At 40.0% G+C, this 23735-nt stretch overlaps 1 protein-coding gene across 1 annotated transcript in view; it reads left to right on the top strand.

The window, feature by feature from the left end:
• Positions 1 to 23735, top strand: part of MAP3K21 (mitogen-activated protein kinase kinase kinase 21) — a 55633-nt gene that overhangs the window by 23757 nt on the left and 8141 nt on the right. Inside the window, exons 4-8 of the mRNA XM_017857715.1 lie at positions 1329 to 1504; positions 8219 to 8459; positions 18460 to 18582; positions 22303 to 22453; positions 22822 to 22919. Coding sequence (XP_017713204.1) covers positions 1329 to 1504; positions 8219 to 8459; positions 18460 to 18582; positions 22303 to 22453; positions 22822 to 22919 — 789 coding nt within the window. The remainder of the gene's footprint in view (positions 1 to 1328; positions 1505 to 8218; positions 8460 to 18459; positions 18583 to 22302; positions 22454 to 22821; positions 22920 to 23735) is intronic.

The following is a 23735-nucleotide window of genomic DNA, read 5'->3' as shown; positions in this document are numbered from 1 at the left end:
CCAGTGTGGTGGCGGGCGCCTGTAGTCCCAGCTACTCCGGATGCTGAGGCAGGAGAATGGCGTGAACCCGGGAGGTGGGGCTTGCAGTGAGCCGAGATCCGGCCGCTGCACTCCAGCCTGAGCGACAGAGCGAGGCTCCTTCTAAAAAATAAATAAATAAATAAATAAAATAATAAATCATAAAAATGAAAGTAAAAAAAGCAATTTCTGTGACTCTAATTTTCAAGTACTTTTAAGTAACCCTAGTATTTGAAGAATTAGAGGCCTGGCACAGTGGCTTATGCCTGTAATCCCACCACTGTGGGAGGCTGAGGTGGGCGGATCACCTGAGGTCAGGAGTTCGAGACCAGCCTGGCCAACATGGCGAAACCCCTGTCTCTACTAAAAATACAAAAATTAGCCGGGCATGGTGGCGCACACCTGTAATCCCAGCTACTTGGGATTCTCCTGAGGCAGGAGAATCGCTTGAACCTGGGAGGTGGAGGTTGCTGTAAGCCGAGATCATGCCACTACACTCCAGCCTGAGCGACAAGAGTGAAACTCTGTAAAAAAAAAAAAAAAAAAAAAAAAGAATTAGAAACCTAGTCTTTACCATGTCTGGTAAAGTTTTAATGAACTAAGTAGCTTAAATACAATCCAGTTTTATCAGTGACTTATTTAATGTATAAAACTCAACTGAATAGTAAAAATGTTTTCACTAAGTACATGAGTAAAGTTCAAATACAGTATTGAATTGGCCCCAAATCTGCTATTTTAAATTTGACTTAGTAAACAGAAATGCCTTGTGGTCTTAACAGGCATAATTTTGCCAGGATCATGTCTATTTGATCCTTATCTTTTAGAAATTGTTAACTAACTCTTTTTGTAACCCTCAAGTTACCTTCCTTCATCGTTAGGCTACTTTTTAGAACTTCTCATGTGGATATAACATTTTAGAGACTTTGTTTGAGTTACATGACTCCATATCAGTAAATCATCTGGTTGTGGTGGCTTAACCCCCTGAAACATGGTATCCGTAGTAAAGCATGGGAAGCACACATCCATTTATTAAATGTGGTATCATATAGAGAGCAACAGCCTTCTCTAATAGTCATTATTATGCATGCCTGTGACATGAACACCGTGTAAAATAAACTATTCAAACTATTACCAATGGATTCTTAATATCTCCAGGAGCAGATACTATAAATGGAGGCTTCCAGTTTGGAATGACAAATGTTAAGTTGAAATGCACTTCCGTGTAAAACATTTCTTAGCAACTCTGATGTCTTGGGGATAATCTGAACTGTGTTGAGAGATGGAATTCATGTGATTCTTGTTTATTTTAGAATGCTGGGAACAAGACCCTCATATTCGTCCATCATTTGCCTTAATTCTTGAACAGCTGACTGCTATTGAAGGGGCAGTGATGACTGACATGCCTCAAGAATCTTTTCATTCCATGCAAGATGACTGGAAACTAGAAATTCAGCAAATGTTTGATGAGTTGAGAACAAAGGAAAAGGTGAGAGGAATTTTTAAATAGCATAATGTACTCAAATTTATGAAAATTATGGAAAATATGAGGCGAGAAGCACTGTTAACATTATCTAAAATATTTTTAGATATCAATATTTGCTGATTCTCACCTTCTTTCAGGTTAAAAATAAAACAAAGAAGTGTACTCAATATGTATAATTGGGGAAAATACCCTTTTACTAGAGGAATTTTCAAAGTAAAAAAGAGAGAGAATAGCGTAAGAGACACTTTGCAGGCATTAATCAACTTCATTTTTTGTCATTATTTTATCATTTTATTTGTCTCCCTTCCCCATTATCTCTTGGCATGCTGGCATAGAAATTAATACCAGGTGTGTCATAGGCATTCCCTGAAATGCAGAATGTTTTCTTAAAAATGCGATTTAAGAACCTGTCTGTGGGACATTGTTTTGAGTTTCAGTGTTACGCTGTCTTTCTTACTACATGCTAGAACAGTGCCATAGTCCTAGGACTCAGAGATGGATATGGCGTTTATACCCTTGAATGATCCTTTGAATGCCAGGCTAGTGATTTGGACCTTGTTGACAAGTTTTCAAAAGGGGCTCCATGTAATCTCTTGAAGCCAGACATTGAAGCAGAAGCTCCCCCCACTCCCCTGTGCCTTCTCTCCTTCTTTCCCTTATTTGTGATAATGGGATCACTGTTCTCCCAGGTACCCAGTCTCAAGGGTCTTTTTACAATGTTTCCGTGGTCTTCTGTGTGACAAAGACCCTCAGGGGCAATTTTCTGCTCTAATCCCTGCCAACCCCACTCATCACCAGCACGGCTGCTGGAGCATCCTTACTGGGTACTCTCTGTCCAGACTTGCTTCCCTCATCTGTCCCCTTCTCCTTCTAAAATGCAAATCTGATCAGCCTTGCTTCCATTGCCCACTTTTTTTTGCCACATTCACTCCCTTCTTCCTTATGTATTTTGCCTTAAATTTCCACTGCCTCTGTCCCCAGCCATACTGAATTTCTTCCAGTCCCCATGATGTCTTGCTCCTGGCCTGTAACCTTGGCACGTGTTCTTTCCTCTGCTGAAGATCCTGTTTCCTCCCTAGCTTCTGTGACCACTTCATGAGTAGTGGCCCCTCCGTTCTCAGTCCCTGATAGCTCCCTCCCCTACTCTACTCCACCGGCTAAACTGTGGGTGATCAGAGTGTCTTGTGCTTTGCTTATCATGGCATAAGTCATACTGTATGAATACTTGCTGATGTAATTGTTCTTGGTCTGTCCTTTCTGCTGGGTAATAAGATAATAAATTCATGAACTATGCTTTTACATTCTTGTTCATTTGCATACACAGCACTGAACATAGGACTCAGCACATGGCAGGCATTAAATGAACCTAAGTACAATTTGTTAATATACTCCTGATATCTATTTTAATCATTGAGATAGTGGCAATTATTATTATTACTGTTTTAATGAGCAATTATTATTATTATTATTGTTGTTGTTGAAAGTGAGCAATGAATTTTAAAATGTATACATATTCCTGTTATGAATCTTATGCTGTAATAGAGGCAGGTGACTCAGCTGTTCCACTTCCGCTTATAGATTCTTCAGAAACTCACACATGTGCACAAGGAAACATGCTTAAAGTTGTTCACTTAGGCATCATTTGTAATACTGCAAAGCTTAAAACAACCCAAATATCCATTAACAGGGGAATAGTCGCCTAAACTATTGTGTTCTTATGCAATGGGAAAATGTATAGTTCAGTAAGTCCTCACTCAGTGTTGTGGATAGGCTCTTGGAAACTGTGACTAAAAATGAAATGATGTATAATGAAACCAATTTTTACCATAGGCTGATTGATAGAAAAGAGTTAAGTTCCCACGGCGTATTTCTGAAACACATCTCCAAACTTTGAAATAGAGAACAAAGCCCTTCTAATATTAAACATTGAAACAAATGTGAGCTATACATAACATTTCAGAAAGACTAATGGCCGGGCGTGGTGGCTCACGCCTGTAATCCCAGTGCCTTGGGAGGTCGAGGCGGGTGGATCACCTGAGGTCAGGAGTTTGAGACCAGCCTTCTTCTAATCAACTTCTTTTAAAGTCATTTTTTAAGTAGACATACAGATAATTAACTCTGTCCCTTCGATTTTTCAGTATTTGGTTACACTGAAAAATGCACAACAGGTAAATGCAACCCAAGACCGTGACACCACTAATGAGTACTTAGAGTTCATCAAGGAGAAACACCAATCCCATCTGCTCTGTTCTGCTCAGACTGACAGAGTTGCGTCTGACTGCGAGCATCATGTCTTAAGGAACCTCCTGGCGTGGCACAGGAGAGGATGGGGAAGCCTGGGAGTCTAAGCCCAGGAAGGACACGCAGCACACAAGGGGGTGGGGACCGCTGGGGCTGCCCGTGCGTGGGGACGACTTTCAAGTAGGGAAAGAAGACACCAGTTGCATGTTATGCCAGAGGTGCGCAGTAGGACTTCTGGGTGAATGCTGCAGGGATGGCAAGCTGGTCTCCAAGTCAACGACTTGCTAGCCCTTGGAGCTGGCTGGTGGAGAAATAGACTGCTTGGATGACCGCCTGTTTCCCTTCTCCAGGACGAGACTGAATGGGAAGTCTCTATGGGATTCTGAAAATATGATAGGCCTCCCCACCCCTGCCAGCCACCACCAACCCTTTTTAAAAATATTAAGTCTTTTGTGAATGCCAGAATAGCAGCCTAGTTTAGTGGTAAAGACCAGGAACTCTGAGCCAGACAGCCCTGTTGGCATTCGGGCTCTTGTGCCTGATGGTTTTGAGGCCTCTGACTTTGTTACTCTGTACCTCCTCATCACTGGAGCCATCACTGCAACCCTGTGTCCTTCAGGGCTGGCGCGGGGCTTAAGTGAGTCCTGTATGCAAAACCGCCAGAGCCCTGCCTCTTAGTAAGTGCTAAATAAGTGTTAGTCTCAGAAAACAAAAAAGAAAGTCGTGACGTTTCACAGAAGCTGAGTCTCCCTAGCCCAGGCGTTCTTGGAAAACTGGCTGGAACACCACTGACTGGAATAAGTTTGACATCCTGCAGTTCTTTGAAATATTGCTACCAATGATATCATTGACATGTTTCTTAGAAACTTTTATGTACTTTGTTGACTTAAAATGATACAGGAAAGACTCTATTCTTTTTTTTTAACACTTCCCCAAATTGTTTTCAGGAATTCTAAAATTAGGTGTTTAATTACAAAAATGAAAAAGATTTTGAAGAGCAGGAGAAGACTTTGAGAAAGAAATAAAGCTTCGAATCCTAGAATCTAAAATTTGGAAGTGATATTACTCACAATTAGTTACTGGCTAGGTGTGATGGCTTGCAGCTGTAGTCCCAGCACTTTGTTTAGGGCCGAGGTGAGAGGACTGCTTGAACCTGGTAAGTTGAGGCTGCAGTGAGCTATGACTACACTGCTGCACTCCAGCCTGGGTGACAGAGCAAGACCCTGTCTCAAAAAAAAAAAAATATTATTATTGTTATTATCTGGAGACAGAGTCTCACTCTGTCACCCAGGCTGCAGTGCAGTGGTGCGGTCTTGGCTCACTGCAACCTCCACCTCCCGAGTTCAAGTGATTCTCCTGCCTCAGCCTCCTGAGTAGCTGGGATTACAGGCACCCACCACCACAACCAGCTATTTTTTTTTTTTTGTATTTTTAGTAGAGAAGGGGTTTCACCATGTTGGCCAGGCTGGTCTCAAACTCCAGATCTCAGGTGATCCTCCCGCATTGGCCTCCCAAAGTGCTGGGATTACCGGCATGAGCCACCAGGCCCGGCCTTATTTTAACCTATTTTAATTATTGACAACTGTTTATAAAACTGGAAGATATAGGCATCTCCAGTGAGTTCTTAATTATATGTTGTATTAAAATAAAAGCATGCTTCCAGGGTGGATGTCAGCTCTTTCTCTACTTTGGGATGTATAGTAATTGATTTTTTGGTTGATTTTTGAGCTATCATGTAGTAGTGTCTGTTTTTACTTTGTATTTTATTTTTGTGCATTGCTCCTTGAAATACAGCATTTATGGTATCCTGTAAGCCTTTGGATTTACAATTAAAGAATATATAATACTTTTTTTTGGCTTAAAAGTTTCCAGCTGCATCTTTTTTGATGAAGTAAAAAGCATAGTGTACGTGCCCTATCTCCCTTTCTTGTCCACGGATTGCTTAAGGTAGGAGGCATGAGATTTGGAATTAATGGTCAGTAACTTGGCTGTGGTCTGTGTTATTCAGTAAGCCGTAGCGGCCGTAGATACTGGGCCCTCCCTAAACTCCTGGCTCCTTATCTCTGTGTGTCTGTATTTGTGCATTTTGTGCATGCACCTGTCTGTGACCCCCCCATATGGAGGCATGCCACCGTTAATGATTAACAGCCACTGCCAGGGACCTGGATTTGCCATTACCAGAGTGGCCTGTGCCAAGCAATTCAACAAATATTGCTGCTAGTAATCTCATCAACTGAAAGAACGTTTTTGTGCTTCCTACTTTCGAAGTAGTCAAAGGGTTCTCATACCCCAGTTTTAAAATTTACTTTTGAATGTGTTAAAATTTATTCAGAAGGAAGAGTACTTTTGCTGCTTTCTCTTCAATCTTATTTTTTTGTCTTCTGAAGTCTTAGGCAAGTGATGTCTTGTTTATTATTTACAAAGTTGTTCACAGGGATTCATGATTTCACTTGGTACCTGGAATTAAAATTGGTTTTTTATTCAATTACTATCGTAGCAACACACAACGTAATTGGATTTGCTGTTCTGATTGCTTTCTCATGCCATCTCATTTAACAATAGCTAATTGGAATGGTATCAACACCAATGAAAAGTAATATCTTAACAAAAAGTTTTAATGAGTTAGAAATTGAAAAGTGACTGGAAATTATCCTCTGCCTCCAAATACACTATAGTAAAATGTCCAATTTGGACAAACTAGTTGAACAGAAGTCACTAGTTAAAAAATGGATTACAGATTTTTTAACATGTAACATTTTCCCCTTTTTTTCAAGTAGTAAATAATAATTTATATCTGACACAGTGTAATGAAGAAATACTCATCTGCTGTATAAATAAAAACCAACTGATACATATTAGCTGAAGTGATTTAAACACCATTTGGTCTAAAATAAATCATTTATCCTGCAGTTTTACTTGCGAAATTTGTTTGAAAAAATAAATTTAAAGAAAGTTTCCGGACTGAATTTCAGTCCACTTTGGTAGAATTACCCCAAATTCATAATCAGTTTGATCTGAATAAATACATTTCTTTATTATTAGCACTTCCTAGTCTCTTCGTGATATTGTCTCATTTATTTGTGGGAGGATGGTCTTCCATGTTCATTTTCTTTATAATAATTGTACTGATAGGCTCAGATTACTCCTTGAGTCTGTCTGTAAAAAGTCCAAGTCATTAGTAGATTTCAACTGCATTCTAGTCCCGTGGTTTGGGTCTAGTTTCTTCCAGGAGCCCCAATCTTACTGTGTTTTTCATGGATCAGCATTGTTGAGGTGGGCCTATTTAAAGTGCGGCCTGTTTATGTGAAGTGGGAAATGTTTGCACAGTACTCATAGCTCCCAAAGCTCACAGCCCGAAGCTCCACCTGAGAAGGCATCTGCAGTTTCTAACAAAGATTGTGGTATTAGGGTATTCTCAGATTAAATTTGTCTGGAGCAGTGGAAATAAAAGCTTGCAGATGCTTTGATTTGTATGTGAGTGCTTGATTTCTTAGCAGAGTAATTTAGAATAGAAAGTAGTTCAGCACTACAAAGAATATTTACGTCTCTGGCAAAGAGCAGAACACTTTATAGAAATGAAATAAAAATGGGGATATGATTTTAAAACTTTGTAGAGTTCTCAGTTTTACTGTGTAATAATTTTCCAATAGGAATAAACGTATTTTTAGTTCTTAGATTTTCTCTTTCTCAGAAGTTCAATACTTCAAAAACCAAAACCAAGAGGAGGTCTAACTTTAATCGGTATCATAAGAGAGGAACTTTTATTAGCTAACTCCTGAGATCTGTAATAAAGTGATAATTTCCATTTATCAGTGGGATCTGAAAAGTTCTTTGTATATGAAATATATTTTTCTTTGGCTTGCAATTTTAGAGGTAGCTTCATTTTCATTTCCAACAGGCCTTCAACAGACTCCTAACACCTTAGCTTGATTTCTCCACCAAGATGTTTTATTCCCTAAGCAAAGTTGTAAATACCCTAAGGAAGTTCTAAGTCGTCTGAACTGCAGTCTTGTGTAACTAAAATAATTATGCTTTAGTTAATTGAGCTTGAACTTTTGGCTTTATTTTGAAATGGGTCATTCACATCTGCACTTTGTTGCCCTTTGTTAATGTCTATTTTATGTGTCAGGTGAGAGATGAAGAGGGAGAAATGTTAAAAACCAAGTGTAGAAAATTTATGATGCCTCTTTTAGGATCATAAAACTAACAGGGGAGGATGGCGTTTGCGCAGAGGCTTGGGCTTTCACGTAAGTGAATAATCCGCTGAAAAGGTTTCAGCTGGGATTGTCCTGACTGCAAAGACCTTCCTCCCATGAGGACCTGAGTGACAAGGGCTTGAGCAGAGGAAGAGGGAATTTCAGCTTCTTCTTGTGCACAGGGGTGCCCGTGGCCAAGGGGTTGCCAGTGTAGTATCATAGACGGAATTCCATTCTTCCTGCTGGGAATGAGTCTGATGGGTGTGAATCTTTGTCGCAGGAGCTGCGATCCCGGGAAGAGGAGCTGACTCGGGCGGCTCTGCAGCAGAAGTCTCAGGAGGAGCTGCTAAAGCGGCGTGAGCAGCAGCTGGCAGAGCGGGAGATCGACGTGCTGGAGCGGGAACTTAACATTCTAATATTCCAGCTGAACCAGGAGAAGCCCAAGGTGAAGAAGAGGAAGGGGAAGTTTAAGAGAAGTCGTTTAAAGCTCAAAGATGGACATCGAATCAGTTTACCTTCAGGTATGATCTTGTTTTCATGTTTTTGAAAGATTTTTGTGTGTCCTTTTTTTTATTATTATTATACTTTAAGTTCTAGGGTACATGTGCACAACGTGCAGGTTTGTTACATATGTATACATGTGCCCTGTTGGTGTGCTGCACCCATTAACTCGTTATTTACATTAATTTCTCCTAATGCTATCCCTCCCCCTTCCCCCTACCCCACGACCGGCCCTGGTGCGTGGTGTTCCCCACCCTGTGTCTGAGTGTTCTCACTGTTCAATTCCCACCTATGAGTGAGAACATGCGGTGTTTAGTTTTCTGTACTTTGGCGATAGTTTGCTCAGAATGATGGTTTGTTAATCAGTTTTCTTTGTTTATCAGAACCGGGAAAGAGATGGGGAAGTAACTTTGTAAAACAGTGACTGGATGAGTATCTTCAGTTGTGGGCTTAGATTCATGGTTCTAATGTAGTGGCCTAATGACAGTCCATGTAGAAAACAGCGTTAAGAGCACATCGTAGTCACAGCACACAAGGATCTAACTCTCAGCGTACTTTCATATTGATGGATTAACTGATTGACTCCTTTTGAAATTGAGGCAGAGCCATATTTTAGCTGAGCGTACTGAATGCCATCACGTGGCATTGTGAAGATCCAAAACAACAAAACTGTTAGTATTTCATCGTTAGCTTCATTGCTTCCACAAGGATCTATGATGTCATCCGCTATCTGGGACACTGATGTTGTCAGCACTTTCAATAAAATGTATCAAGTACCCTGAGGTACTTTCCCATGAAGGTTTAAAATCCTTCAGGCACAAAAATCACCCAGTAAATCTAGGGAAGCTTTTTAAAACATTGTGATAACAACATACAAGGATTACTAAATCATTTTAGTAATGTGTTAGGAGAAACTAAAGGGAATAGAAAATCAATCAATATGTCAATCAGTCAATACATATAGATATTATTGACTGATAATCAAAATATATCGATCAATAATAGCTGACATATATTGATTCACTAAATTAAGTTCTTTAATATTATGTATTCTACTTGTTGTAAAGAAAAAACAAATACCTCCACGGTATTTTGTGATTCTAGTACCAGAGCAGGATGATGACAGAGCAATGCAGATTTCACTTTTATAGAATCTGTACAAAATATCTCTATGTCAACGTCTATACCTGTCTATGGGTATATATATTATATATTAGGGTGCTCGGATGGATTCTAGTGTTTTCCTCAGATGTTTGTTAATGGCATGGTAATTTGATTTAAAGTGCAACAGTGACAGTTTTCTGTCAAGTGTGCATAAATTGTCTTATAAAATATGTATTATGAAACACTGGAAAACTTGCAGCATCCTGTGACTAATTTAGGTTATTGCAGGTGTCCTCAGTTGATCAGAAAATTGCTAGTATGACGGCTGGGTGTAGTGGCTCACGCCTGTAATGCTGGAACTTTGGGAGGCCAAGGTGGGTGGATCACCTGAGGTCAGGAGTTCGAGACTAGCCTGGCCAACATGGTGAAACCCCCTCCATTTCTACTAAAAATACAAAAATTAGTCAGGTGTGGTGCCGGGTGCCTGTAGTCCCAGCTACTCGGGAGGCTGAGGCGGGAGAATCGCTTGAACCTGGGACATGGAAGTTGCAGTGAGCCGAGATCACGCCATTGCACTCCAGCCTGGGTGACGAGCGCGAAACTCTGTCTCAAAAAAAAAAAAAAAAAAAAAGAAGGCTGGGCGTGGTGGCTCACACCTGTAATCCTAACGCTTTGGGAGGCCTAAAGGGGCGGGTTGCCTGAGCTCTGGAGTTCGAGACCAGACTGGGCAACACGGTGAAACCCTGTCTCTACTAAAATACAAAAAAAAAAAAAAAAAAAAAGTTAGCTAGGTGTGGGGGCGGGTGCCTGTAATCTCAGCTACTTGGGAGGTGAGGCAGGGGAATCTCTTGAACCCGGGAGCTGGAAGTTGCAGTAAGCCAAAATTGTGCCATTGCACTCCAGTCTGGGCAACAGAGTGAGACTCTGTCTCAAAAAAAAAAAAAAAAAAAAGAAAAAAAGAAAGAAAGAAAATTGCTAGTATGAGGTGGTCATGATGAGAATCCAGTATATGTTATTGATGATTTGGTTTGATGAGGTGAGAATAGACTGTGGATCCTGATCACTTTTACCGTCAGCCTCTCTGGGGTTGGGGGTCAGGGGAAGGTCCTTTTTCAGGTTGTCTTCTGACATTTTCTCTTAGCTGGAGAGTTGCTGGCAGGGTCACTGACTGGTCTTTCTTATGTGTCTGTCAGCCATAATTAGAGAATCCACTATTTATTTATGATGAGGCTTCTGCCTTCACACATAGATGAAAGAAAAATCTAGAGCTGCACTAGATGTGAGTTTTCTTCTCCATTTTTCAGCTATGTCAGTTTTCTTCTAGCTGTGATTTGATTATGTTATCAAAATTAATATTTATTGTTTCCCTTGGGAAACTTTGGGGGAGGTGGAAAGGATTAAGAATCTGGTGGAAAGGGAAGTAAATTTGGAAGAAAAAATGAAAATCATTCCAGTGATTCTTTACTCTTCAGTGGTAAAATGATTAAATCAAAATCTTAGCATTTCTGAGGTCAGATATTCACTCTTGCTTTTCTTCTCAAATGTTGCTTGGCTAATACCCTGATTTTATTCAAAGCAGACTGAATATTATATGACTATTTTTGCTAGATTTCTTAAAAATCTAGTAAAATCTAGCTTTAAAATCTAGCTTTTCTTTTCTGAGAAGAGAGGGGAAACTTTAGTTACCCATTTATTTACTTTTTGGCATTTAATGAAAGATTCCCAGTTAAAGCATAACCAAGAAATCTGCTATAATTCTGACCCAACATCAAGGAATGAAATTTGGTTTCTGGAAGTTTCAGCATGACAGTTACCTCTTCTGCCCACAAGATGGCACTACATTTCATCTTAATAACAATACTGGTACCAATATGGAAACTTTCCTTAGAATGCTCCAACCCTAAACACACACACATGCACACATATTTACTTGTACAATATCCTAGAATGGGACAGACATCAAAAAAGGGAAATGATAACTATAAAAATAATTATTTTTTTTCTTGGAGAATTCCCCTTAGTATAGAAGAGAAAGCAAGCATATGCAACTTAAAATCAAGGGAGTTAGTTGCATTCAATATTATCTGCTAGAAAATTCTTTAAGTTAGTATTGTTTAATAGGGGAAACAATTCAGGACATGGGCCTAGGCAAAAATTTTATGACTAAGACTTCAAAAGCTCAGGCAACAAAGAGCAAAAATAGACAATTGGGACTATATTAAACCCAAAAGCTTCTGCACAGCAAAGGAAACAATCAACAGAGTGAAGAGACAACCTGTAAAATGGGAGAAGATATTAGCAAATTATTCATCTGACAAGGGACTAGCACAGAATATACAAAGAACTCAAATAACTCAATGTCAAAAACACAAATAGTTTGATTTAAAATTGGGCAAAAGAACCGAATAGACATTTCTCAAAAGAAGACATAAAAATGGCCAGCAAGCATATGAAAAATTGCTTAGCATCACTCATCCTCAGGGAAATGCTAATGAAAATCACAATGAGCTATTTCACCTTAGTTAGAATGGCTATTATCAAAAAGATGAAAATAGTAATTGTTGGTGAGGATGTGGAGAAAAAGGAACTCCTATACACATTCTCTCGTAATTTTTTCCTTGAGAGTTATTACTCATCATTTTAAATCTTATGGCTATTTATAGCTATTGGAAATGTAAATTAGTACAGCCATTGTGGAAAACAGCATGGAGGTCTCAAAACACCCTAAAATAGAACTACTGTGTGATCCAGGAATGCCACTACCAGGCCTTTACTCAAAGGAAAGGAGATCTGTATATCAAAGGGATATCTGCAATCCCATGTTTATGGCAACACTGTTCACAAAGGCAAAGACCAGGAATCAACCTAGGTGTCCATCAGTGGATGAACGAATTAAGAAAATGTGGTGTGTTTACCTGATAGAACACTATTCAGCCATAAAAAAGAATCAAATTCTATCTTTTGTGGCAACATGGATGAGCCTGGATGACATCATGTTAAGTGAAGTAAGTCAGGCACAAGAAAATAAATACTGCATTTTCTCACTTATATGTGAGAGTGAAAAAAAAATGGAGCCCATAGAAATAGACAGTAGAATTGTGGTTGTTAGGGGTGGGAAGGGCTTGAGGGGAGGGGAGGTTGGAGAGAGGTTAGTTAATGGACACCAAATTACAGCTAGGTAGGAGGAATGAGTTCTGGTATTCTGCAACTTTGTAGGGTGAATACAGTTAACTATAATTTATTGTATATTTTCAAAAAGCCGGAAGAGAGGATATTGAATGTTCACAACACAAAGAAATGATCAATATCCAAAGTGATACATATGCTAATTACCCTGACTTGATCATTATATGTTGTAAACAAGTACCAAAGTATCACTCTGTACCCCATAAACATGTATAATTTTTATGGGTCAACAAAAAGACGAAGAGAAACAAATTCTCATACTGTTAAATGGCACACTGTTCAGGGAGAAACATCTGATAAGTGGTAAATGGAACGGCGATGCTGTCCTTTCTTGGAGTTACCAACTTCTTGAACCCCTTTTGCAGGATTTTTCCCTTTGCATAACAAGCTTAGAGAATTTCTCCGAAACATATTCAAGACTCCTCCAAGCTGACCTTTAGTATTTGTGCCTGCAGCTCTTTCACAAATTTGGTATTAAATATGAATAAATACGTTCTCTTGTAACCTTGTCCTTGAGAATCACTGCTGATTATTTTTAATCTTATGGGTATTTATAGCTATGGTGACTTAGTGATGGAAACCTCAAATTTGATTTTTTTTCCTCCTGGAATTTCTTCATGGCTGGCTACCAAATAAGGAGGATTAATGCGTAAAAAGTAAGACAGTAATAATCTAGGATAATAATTTTAAAACAATACTTTGTGATTATGTAGTATTTTCTTGGAATTTGCAAGAGAAAAAAGCATGGTCACAGGGGATCTTTTTATTTTGTGAGTACTCTATATTGATTGCTTCTTCTGTTTATGTTTATTTTTAACTGAAGTTGTGTTTTTTGGACACGTTAATACAAGACAAAACTTTAAAGCCTCCAAAAGTTGGTATGTCGCTAAAGCAGTGGTATTCTAACTTTGCTTCAGAAGTGCCCAAAGCCTGCAAAAACTATCCACCTCACAGGTATGCGAGTGAGTAGAAGGGTGGATGGGAGCGAGCATATAACCTCACCTGGATTCTTTAGAGAATACACTGCTTTTCATCTGCAAATGGAAGCCTCCCACTGAGGCATTATTAGCTTTGTTAGTGAAATGTTCATATTGCCAGCAAAAATACTAGGATAGGTTTTACTCAAACCTGTGATTGAACTATAGCTGCTATGACCAGGCATCTTTAGAACCATTATTCTAGTGAGTACAAAGAAAATCTGAGCATGGGCCACAGGCATTTTAACAACTCAGCTTTAGTTTTCCTAAATGTTTAGCTGGCACAGACTCAACCTTTCCCTACTTCAAAGGGACAAGGATGTTTATGATAAAGAATGTTGACTGGCCGCGGTGGCTCACACCTGTAATCCCAGCACTTTGGGAGGCCAAGGCAGGTGGATCACCTGAGGTTAGGAGTTCGAGACCAGCCTGGCCAACATGGGGCCATCTCTATTAAAAGTACAAAAATTAGATGGGCATGGTGGTGGGCACCTATAATCCCAGCTACTCAGGAGGCTGAGGCAGAAGAATTACTTGAACCCAGGAAGCGAGGTTGCAGTGAGCTGAGATCTTGCAACTGCACTCCAGCCTGGGCGACAAGAGCAAGACGCTGTCTCAACAACAACAACAACAACAACAACAACAAAGAATACTTTCTTTTTGGTTACAACATAAAGCGTGCTTTTTAAGTGGAAGTATTCAGGTGTTTTTGGAAGCTCGGAAGCACTGTGAATGTTAGGCGTTGTTAAAATGCAGCCTTTTATCTTTACTGCTCACTTGTGGCTTTCCACGTGTTCCATGTTGATTTCCTGATCTGTACTTGGCATTTATTGTCCCATCATTTGTTCCAAATAACTTGTCAATCAAAGCTTGTGGCTTGGTTCTTGGCTTTTCTTCTGCTATTGACAGGAGGGCTCCTCTTGCTGTAAAAGTTCTCAACATTTGTTTCTATCGTGTTATAGCAATCAGGTGGCTAGATGAACATTTATAAATGACTTCAGTCTAAACTGTTCCCTTTCTATGGTTAAGAATATTTTTTTCTTTGTCCACCTCTTTCCCCTAACTACCACCACCTAGTCTAGTCAATTCTTTACCTCAACGGTTCTGCCCTGGTCAAGTCTTTCAAAAGGAATGACTCGGGGCCAGGTGCAGTGACTCACACCTCTCATCCCCAGCACTTTGGGAGGTCAAGGCGGGTGGATTGCTTGAGCCCAGGAGTTCAAGACTAGCCTGGGCAACAAGGGGAAACCCCATTTGTACAAAAATATACCTAAATTAGCTGGGAATGGTGGTGCATGCCTGTAGTACCAGCTACTCAGAAGGCTGAGGCAGGGAAATTGCTTGATCCAGGGGAGGTCAAGGCTGCGGTGGACTGAGATTGCACCACTGCACTCCAGCCTGGACAACAGAGTGAAATCTTGTCTTAAAAAAACAAGTATGGCTCAGCAGATGGAGGAGCCTTCCATTTGGGCTTTCCTTTCTGTTTGGTTTGTCTTCCAAATCTCCCCTATCCTGCTGTGTATTCCTCAGCAACTCACTTCAAGCACCAGCCTGATCCTGCATAACTTTCTCTGTCAATAAACACTTGAGGATCTGCTGTGTCCCCAATACTAGGGGTGATAATAAAATATATATGCAGTCTCTGCACTCATGTCTCCCACAGAGAAAGTATTCATTCAGCAAAGTTTTCTAAGTACCTGTAATGTGCAAGGCACCGTGCCAGTCTGAAGTCATGGAGACTGTCATGGTCTCTGCCCATAGAGCACTTATCTTATATTGAGGGAGGGGGCAGAACTTAAGCTAATAATTAAATACTTGTTGGCTTTCTATAATATTAGCTGCTGTGAGGGAAAAGTCACATGACAGTGATTAGTGCAGAGATGTAACCTGGTCTAAGGTGATCACAGAAGGCTTCCTAACGGAGTTGAAAACCAGCCTGGGCAACACAGTGAAACCCTGTCTCTAGTAAAATACAAAAAAAAAAAAAAAAAAAACAAATTAGCCAGGTGTGGCAGTGTGCGCCTGTAATCCCAGCTACTCTGGAGGTTGAGGCAGGAGGATTGCTTGAACCCGGGAGATGGAGGTTGCAGTGTGCCTAGACTGTGCCATTGCACTCCAGCCTGGGCGACAGAGCAAGACTCCATCTCCAAAAGAAGAAGTAACATTTAAATTGAGACTCGATAGGGGAATTTACCAAATACAGAACATGAAGAAAGAGAATAGGCTGAGAGCACATGTGGAGGAAACTTGGTTTTTTCCAGGAATTGAAAAAGGTTCAGTGTGGTTTGAACAGGGCTCAGCACACTGCCCTATGGACCCAATCATGCCTCTCCCTGCTTTGTACAGCCATGAGCTCAGAATGGGTTTTACACTTTTAAATGCTTGAAAAAAATCAAAGAGGGAGAAGAATACATCATTGTACCTGACATGATATGAAACTGATATGAAATTTCAATATCCATAAAGATCGTTTTACTGGGACACATTCATCTTTGTGTTGACTGTGCCTGCTTTCTCTCACATCGGTGGAGTTAGGCAGTTGTTACAGAGACTGTGCGGCTCACAGAGTCTAAAATGGGGCATTTTGCAGAAGGAGTGTGCTGACCCCTCTTCTAGGCCGTGACGAGTGAGAGGAGAATAGGGCAAGATGAGGCTGGAGCAGAAAGAACTCAGACTCGGGTTTGCAGGGACTTACAGAATGTGTTACAATTTTCATCTGTAACTTAAGAATCATGAGATGCCTTTGAAGGATTTTAAGCAGGGGAATGACGTGTTAGGCATATTAAAAATGCATCTGGCTGCTGTGAGGTGGACTTGGGGGGCCAATTGTGGATGCAGGAAGATGGACACAAGGCATTGTAGCAGGCTAGGCATGACATGGTGATGGCCATGCAAATGGAGAGAACAAAAAGAAATGAAAACATTTATTTAGCATTTACTATGTCCTGAGCCCTGTAGTAAGTACTTTTTATACTTCTTTGCACTGAATTTTCATACCAGTCCTGTGAAATAGTAATAATTGGTTCTTTTCCATTTTTGTCAGTAAAGATACTGAGACTTCAAGACCTTAAGTTACTTTCTCAAAATTCATATGGCTGTGGTAGAAATGAGATTCAGATCCATGTTTGCTAACTCCATAACCTGGAATATAAATTTCTCTACTACAAGAAAAATATATAGCACAGAATTTACCTGATATTTTGTGCTTGGTGGATATGTGGGGTAACGGAAAAGACAATATCAAGAAAATATTCAGATTTCTCGTATGAATAACTGGATAGCTGCCTTTGCCTACCAACTTCCGAATCCTCTTCATCTCAAATAGCAGTTCGTTCATTAAAATTCTTTAAAGTATAACTTCCAAAAAGGTAAGTTATAAGTCTCTTGCAAATATGAAATGGGCATATGTCAAAGATTTTTATTAAACTCATTAATCATTGAGGAACCAGGTAAAACCAATTCAAATGAGAATTTGAGGAGTGAGGTATTTATGGGCAAATTAATAGAGGAATGCAGGATTAGATTGCTGGGTTAAAAGCAAACCTGGTTGAGGTCTAATATGGCAATAAACCATTTGGGATTGTCTTTTTCTCCAGACAGAAGTTATTTGCATCATCACCAGACAAAATCTACAAGTTAACCTCTGCTCTCACCTAGTTATAAAAATAACTCAGTCAATAGAAAAACTATCAATCAAAGGTTAAGCTCAGCTCTGCACTGAAAGAATATCCAGTAATGTCGTTCACCTCCTTCCAAGTTGTTAATGATTTTCCTGATAGTTTATGAAGTTTTCCCCGACACACCCCTCTTTCCTCTGGTAATATTGCTTTCTCTTCCATATGAACCTATAGATCTTGGTGTATCTCTACCATATTACAGCTGGATAATAAGAGTCGGCATTTGTGGAATGCCTCGAGTACAAAAGGCTTTTAACTTGCATTTTCTGTTTGATTCACCACCACCACAACCATGTGAAATATTGTTGCTCACTTTAGCAGGTGAAGAAACAGGCTCGAAGTAGTTCCTTACTGGTTTGAGGTCCATAGCTTGTTATATTATGAGAACCAGGACTCATTTAAATCCAGGGCCATTTCAATGTAATTTAATTTATTTATTTATGTATTTATTGGAGACAGAGTCTCCCTCTGTTGCCCAGGCTGGAGTGCAGTGGTGCGATCTCAGCTCACTGCAATGTCCGTCTCGCAGGTTCAAGTGATTCTCCTGTCTCAGGCTCCCGAATCGCTGGGATTACAGGTGTGTGCCACCATGCCTGGTTAATTTTTGTGTTTTCAGTAGAGATGGGGTTTTGCCGTGTGGAACAGGCTTGTCTCAAACTCCTAGCCTCAAGTGATCTGCCCACCTCAGCCTCCCAAAGTATTGGGATTTCAGGTGTGAGCCACCACGCTCAGCGTTAATTTTATTTTTAACTATCTCAGACTGAATGCAGATAACTCTTTTTTCCCAGGTTATAAATTCTTCAATGATTCGTGACTTTCATATTTTCCTCTGTTTGTGTGGGTGTGTGTGTGTGTGTGTGTGTGTGTGTGTGTGACTATACCCAACACGTAAGTTCTGAATCATTATTTATTACTTAAATCCTGAGAAGTAAGAAACCAAAATAAGAAATCGATGCTGCAATGTATTTTGCAGTTAGGGTCTGACCACTTTTGTTTTGATTGCTGTGCGCTAAAGACATGGCTATGAAGATAATGGAAACCATGAAATATCAGTTTTCCCTTTTTGCATCCAACAGATTTCCAGCACAAGATAACCGTGCAGGCCTCTCCCAACTTGGACAAACGGCGGAGCCTGAACAGCAGCAGTTCCAGTCCCCCGAGCAGTCCTACAATGATGCCCCGGCTCCGCGCCATACAGTGTGAGCTTTGTGCGCTGCCACAGGGGCTCCTGTGTTGATTTCTCTCCTTTAACTTGACTTGGATTCAAATTGAGCAGATGTGTTTTCATAGCAGATTGTAAATGAGCGTGGGACATTTCGTAGGTGCCACGACTATTAGAGAAACAAAATTTGAGCATAGGTTCCTTAGTCTAATTTCTACTCACAACAAATGAATTTTAGATGCTAGGCAGTTGGTGATGCGACCTGGCCCTGGAGTAGAAAGTGAAACAACGCATCTCGAGACATTTTGTTAAATACGTGCACGCAGCGTTAGCATAACCTGATTATATCACCAGCCATTTGTGTCAGGATACTGTGAAAAATGACATCAGGACTTCAGGATTACTTCCATTTCTTTCTCTGTTTCGTGAGGGGAAAAAATGGTTGCTTTTCAGGATTTAACTTTAATTCACTTTAGGTTTGACCAACCTAATACTTAAAAATTCCTGATAGTATTCTGGTTTTAGAACAGGCATTTGTCCTGGAGGGGAGAGTACAGACAGCTGATTTGCCTGGCACCTTTGCATTGTGAGAGTTTCAGTTAGACTATGAATCAGAGTTTAGTGGATGAAATAAAATTACTAATTTTTTTCAAAGGTGAGTCCAAATAAACCCCTGAAAGTAGGCTAAGCAAAAGAAGAATGTGATTAATGCGTGTGTCTGTAAGTAATGTGGTAATTAGCCTAAGTCTGTGTTAAACCATGCATTTAGATCCTCTCTTTTCTCCACCAGACTTAATTCCCTGCTCTTTACCCATCCTTATTTGGAGAAAAAAAAATCCAAAAGAAAATTTTGTCTAATGAGGCTTGCGTGGAATCTCATTTTTTTTTTTCCTCTTTTGATAATGAAAACCTTGGCACTGGCAGAGATTTCTCTTGCAAGTTCCTGGACACCAGGATTCCCACAGAGAAACAGGATCTAAATGAGGCTATAGTTTTAGAACTTAAAGGACTGTCATTTATTATAACTGATTTGTTTCTCTGAGAATGCATTTTGTATAAAACCATACCTCAAACCTTGCCTTTGCCTCGGCAAAGGCCTAATTAACAGAGGCAGAAAGGGTTCCCAGGCTGGTCTCCCAGCTCCACAAAGGGACGAGCAGATGGGACACTGTGCCAACCCCGCTTTTGCCTGGCCACTCCTCTGCCCTCTTTCCTGTGTCTTCACCTGCTCTGGGGAAAACCACCTCACAGAAGCCAGGAAGGGGTACTGGGCAGGCCAGGCTGGGCCCAAGATGTGTACCAGTTAAAGCAAATAATTTGGGGTTTCAAATGAATTCCAATCCTCTAAAGTTGAAATGCAGCCAGCTTAGGGAGGTGCATCCTTGGTGCTCCTCAGAAGTCACATGGTGGAAAGGTTCTACTCCAGACTTCCACACAGGACCAGCTTTGTGTGTGGCAGCCGTTGGCTCCAGTTCTCCAGCCTGGATGCTGCTCGTCTTCACCGGGACTCTCTTCGTGTCTGTGCACACCCCCATTCAATTCTGACAGCCTCATCGAGTGGACCCTTTTATGATCCCCGAATGAGGGACAGAGAAGTTACCATTAAACTGACCCAAGTTGGTAGCTACTAAGTGGTGAAGCTGGATTCAGACACATCTTCTGAGTGTAGAGTTCACCATCCATTTCCGGCCTCTTAGTACAGGAAAAGTTCAATCAATGTGGAAACAAAAGAGAAACAAGAGGAGCAAATCAAGAGGGGAAGGAAAATAGGAAGTGGGAGGAAGGTGAGGAGGCTAAAGCTGAGAGTGTAGGTAGCTCTGGGAGTGTAGCTCGGTCAGTCAGTCATATAGCTGAGATGAACTCCGGTCTAATAACCCCGGGCTGAAAGCTTTTCCGGTTCTGCTGCCTTCACTTAAATGAAAACTGCTCATCTGTTTATCACTCATTCTACTGTAAAACTATTTTAATAAAAAGAATGAACAACTGATTCAAGATTGTTACACATACACATGTACATTTAGGTATGCATCCATCTTTTTTTTTTTCTTTGAGATAGAGTCTCACTCTGTCACCCAAGCTGGAGTGGTGCCATCTTGGCTCACTGCAACCTCTGCCTCCCGGGTTCAAGCAATTCTCCTGCCTCAGCCTCCCAAGTAGCTGGGATTACAGGTGCCTACCACCACACGCAGCTAATTTTTGTACTTTTAGTAGAGACAGGGTTTCACCACCTTGGCCAGGCTGGTCTCAAACTCCTGACCTCATGATCCACCTGCCTTGGCCTCCTGAAGTGCTGGGATTACAGGCGTGAGCCACCGTGCCTGGCCTAAGCACATTTATATGCACAGACACTTGTATATACACGCATATATGTATATTTTAAAATTTGGAAAATATTGAAGCACACATAAGTAACCAAACATCATCCACAATGTGTCCAATTTTACAAAGTGATATAAAGGAACTAAATTTCCCTCTACATTGCAATCCTCTCTATTAAATTTAAACACTTTAGTAAGTTTGGTATCTGTGTTTAGTAACTTCTCCTCTGTGTATGTATGTGTGTATATACAGGCATCCATAAACATGTAATTTTTAATGAAAATGTATTATAGATAATATTAAATATAATATAAACATTATATATCATTATCTGTACCTCATTTTTATTATGGTCACAGAGTATTCCACTGTATATCAAAATATTTCAAACTGTTTTTAGAACATCTAGTATGTTTCAGATATTTTTACCCTAAGTGTGTGGTAATAACAGCAATTTTCCCCGGTGATTTCCAAATCACTTTTTTTTTTGAAATGGAGTCTGGCACTGTCCCCTGGGCTGGAGTGCAATGGCATGATCTTGGCTCACTGCAACCTCCGCCGCCTGGGGTCAAGCAATTCTCCTGCCTCAGCCTCCTGAGTAGCTGGGATTACAGGTGCCCACTACCACGCCCAGCTAATTTTTTGTATTTGTAGTAGAGACAGGAGTTCACCATGTTGGCCAGGCTGGTCTCGAAGTCCTGATCTTGTAATTTGCCCGCGTTGGCCCCACAAAGTGCTGGGATTACAAGCATGAGCCACGGCACCCGACTGCAAATTGCTTTCAAGTGCACTTAAATTAGAGGGGTGGTATGTAAGTGTTTAGTAAAATGTAGAAATTAAAAATGAATATACATTGTCCTGTGAGGTAGTGAAAAAAGCAAGACATGGAAAACTATTAAATATTTTCAAGTTTTAAAAGACAACTGTAACCAAAGTGTTGTCATGACTGAGCGAAATTGTGAAGACCAAAAAGTAAATAAATAAATTGTGACGACCAATGAAAATTAGTTGAAATTACAATTTAAAATATATGATGTTTGTGTCTGTAGTTCCAAACTTTAACTGATTTGGTTTAAAAATTAGAGTACTAAGTTCATTTTAAGTTACATGTTTAGTTTGGTGTCCCCTCCCCAAATTACAATGAAATCCTAATTGTTGCAAAATGCTAAATAAATAGATTAAAAAGTAATCAAATCTTTGCTGCTAATTTACCTCGAATTTGTATCTTTTCTGTTAACTTACTCCACTTTTCTTGATGTTTTTATGATCAGAGAAAGAAACTTACCAGAGATTGCATGAAATAAATAATTTTCTCATTGTTTTCATGTTTTGGGTAAGGTAGTTTCACAACTGATAAGATTCATTTAGCTTTTTTAACAAAGCCAATATTGGTTAATATGATCGTTGTGGTTGATATTGTTAATAATGTTCTCTTTAGTGACTTCAGATGAAAGCAATAAAACTTGGGGCAGGAACACAGTCTTTCGACAAGAAGAATTTGAGGACGTAAAAAGGAATTTTAAGAAAAAAGGTTGTACCTGGGGACCAAATTCCATTCAAATGAAAGAAAGAACAGATTGCAAAGAAAGGTGGGTGTGTGGTATCTGGTGGTATTCATTGAATAATGTGACAAATCCATTCCTGTGTTAATATCACATCAGCCAGACTTTCAAAAAGCAAGTAAATTAATACAGAGATTTACAAATATCAACTTAATTTTCTAGGATGAATTTATCATGTCACATTAACTATTATTTAGTTAAGCAGTTAGAATGTTTCTGAGATTTTTTTTCCTGTCTCACTTTCAGGTATTATTTGTACTTTGTCAGCCCTTCAAAACTGAGTACAAATGTGTTCTCTTTGCTACCTTAAAAATATTGTTGGCCTGTATCCACCAAAACCTAATTGGTGTGCTGTGTGCTTCTGTCTTATGAAAAGAAACATTTTTCTCTTGTAGGATAAGACCTCTCTCCGATGGCAACAGTCCTTGGTCAACTATCTTAATAAAAAATCAGAAAACCATGCCCTTGGCTTCATTGTTTGTGGACCAGCCAGGTAAATGTGTTGCTGGAGGTAGGATTTGCTTGAGCTGTCCTTGGCATCTGATTGTGCTGAAGCTTTGCTTTTATAGTCTTATGTGGTCATTAAAGTAGCAGAGGGGAGATTAGCAAGTAATGGCATTTCTTACAGCTTTACTTACATTCAGAAGTTATTTTCCATCAAGTCTTTATGGCAGGAAGTAATTAGGCTTCACGTGGTTTTGGGAATTTGTAACTCCTCTTCCTTACCAGAAACATTATTATCATAATTAATTATGTAAAACCAAATTAGTATAGGAAATATTAGATGTAAAAATACAGACCCCCCCTGAAAGTTCTGCTGAGATTAAGGGGTATCGCTCCTTACTATAGTGCCACCTGTTGACATGATGAAATCCAATGAAGCAGGTTAACTATGAAAAACTCACAAAAACTAGCCAGCATGGTGGTGCTTGCTTGTAAACCCAGCTACTCAGGAGGCTGAGGCAGGAGAATCATTTGCACCTGGGAGCCAGAGGTGGCAGTGAGCCAAGATTGCACCACTGCACACCAGCCTGGGTGATAGAGTGAATGAGATTCCATCTCTAAATAAATAAATAAATAAATAAGAAAAACGACTGCTTGGAAAGTTTTACATTGGAATTTCTATTTAATTTAAATGAATCATAATGATTTACTTTCGATATTCAATATTTGTATTCAGTATTCAGCATTAAAAGATTGAAGAGATGGGCCGGGTACAGTGGCTCAAGCCTGTAATCCCAGCACTTTGGGAGGCCGAGATGGGCAGATCATGAGGTCAGGAGATCGAGACCATCCTGGCTAACACAGT

The sequence above is a fragment of the Rhinopithecus bieti genome, unplaced genomic scaffold (genome assembly GCF_001698545.2).
Source record: "Rhinopithecus bieti isolate Rb0 unplaced genomic scaffold, ASM169854v2 scaffold_46259, whole genome shotgun sequence".
NCBI lineage: Eukaryota > Metazoa > Chordata > Mammalia > Primates > Cercopithecidae > Rhinopithecus > Rhinopithecus bieti.
The sequence above is the reverse complement of the archived record's forward strand: the minus strand, read 5'-3'. Positions and strand labels throughout refer to the sequence as shown.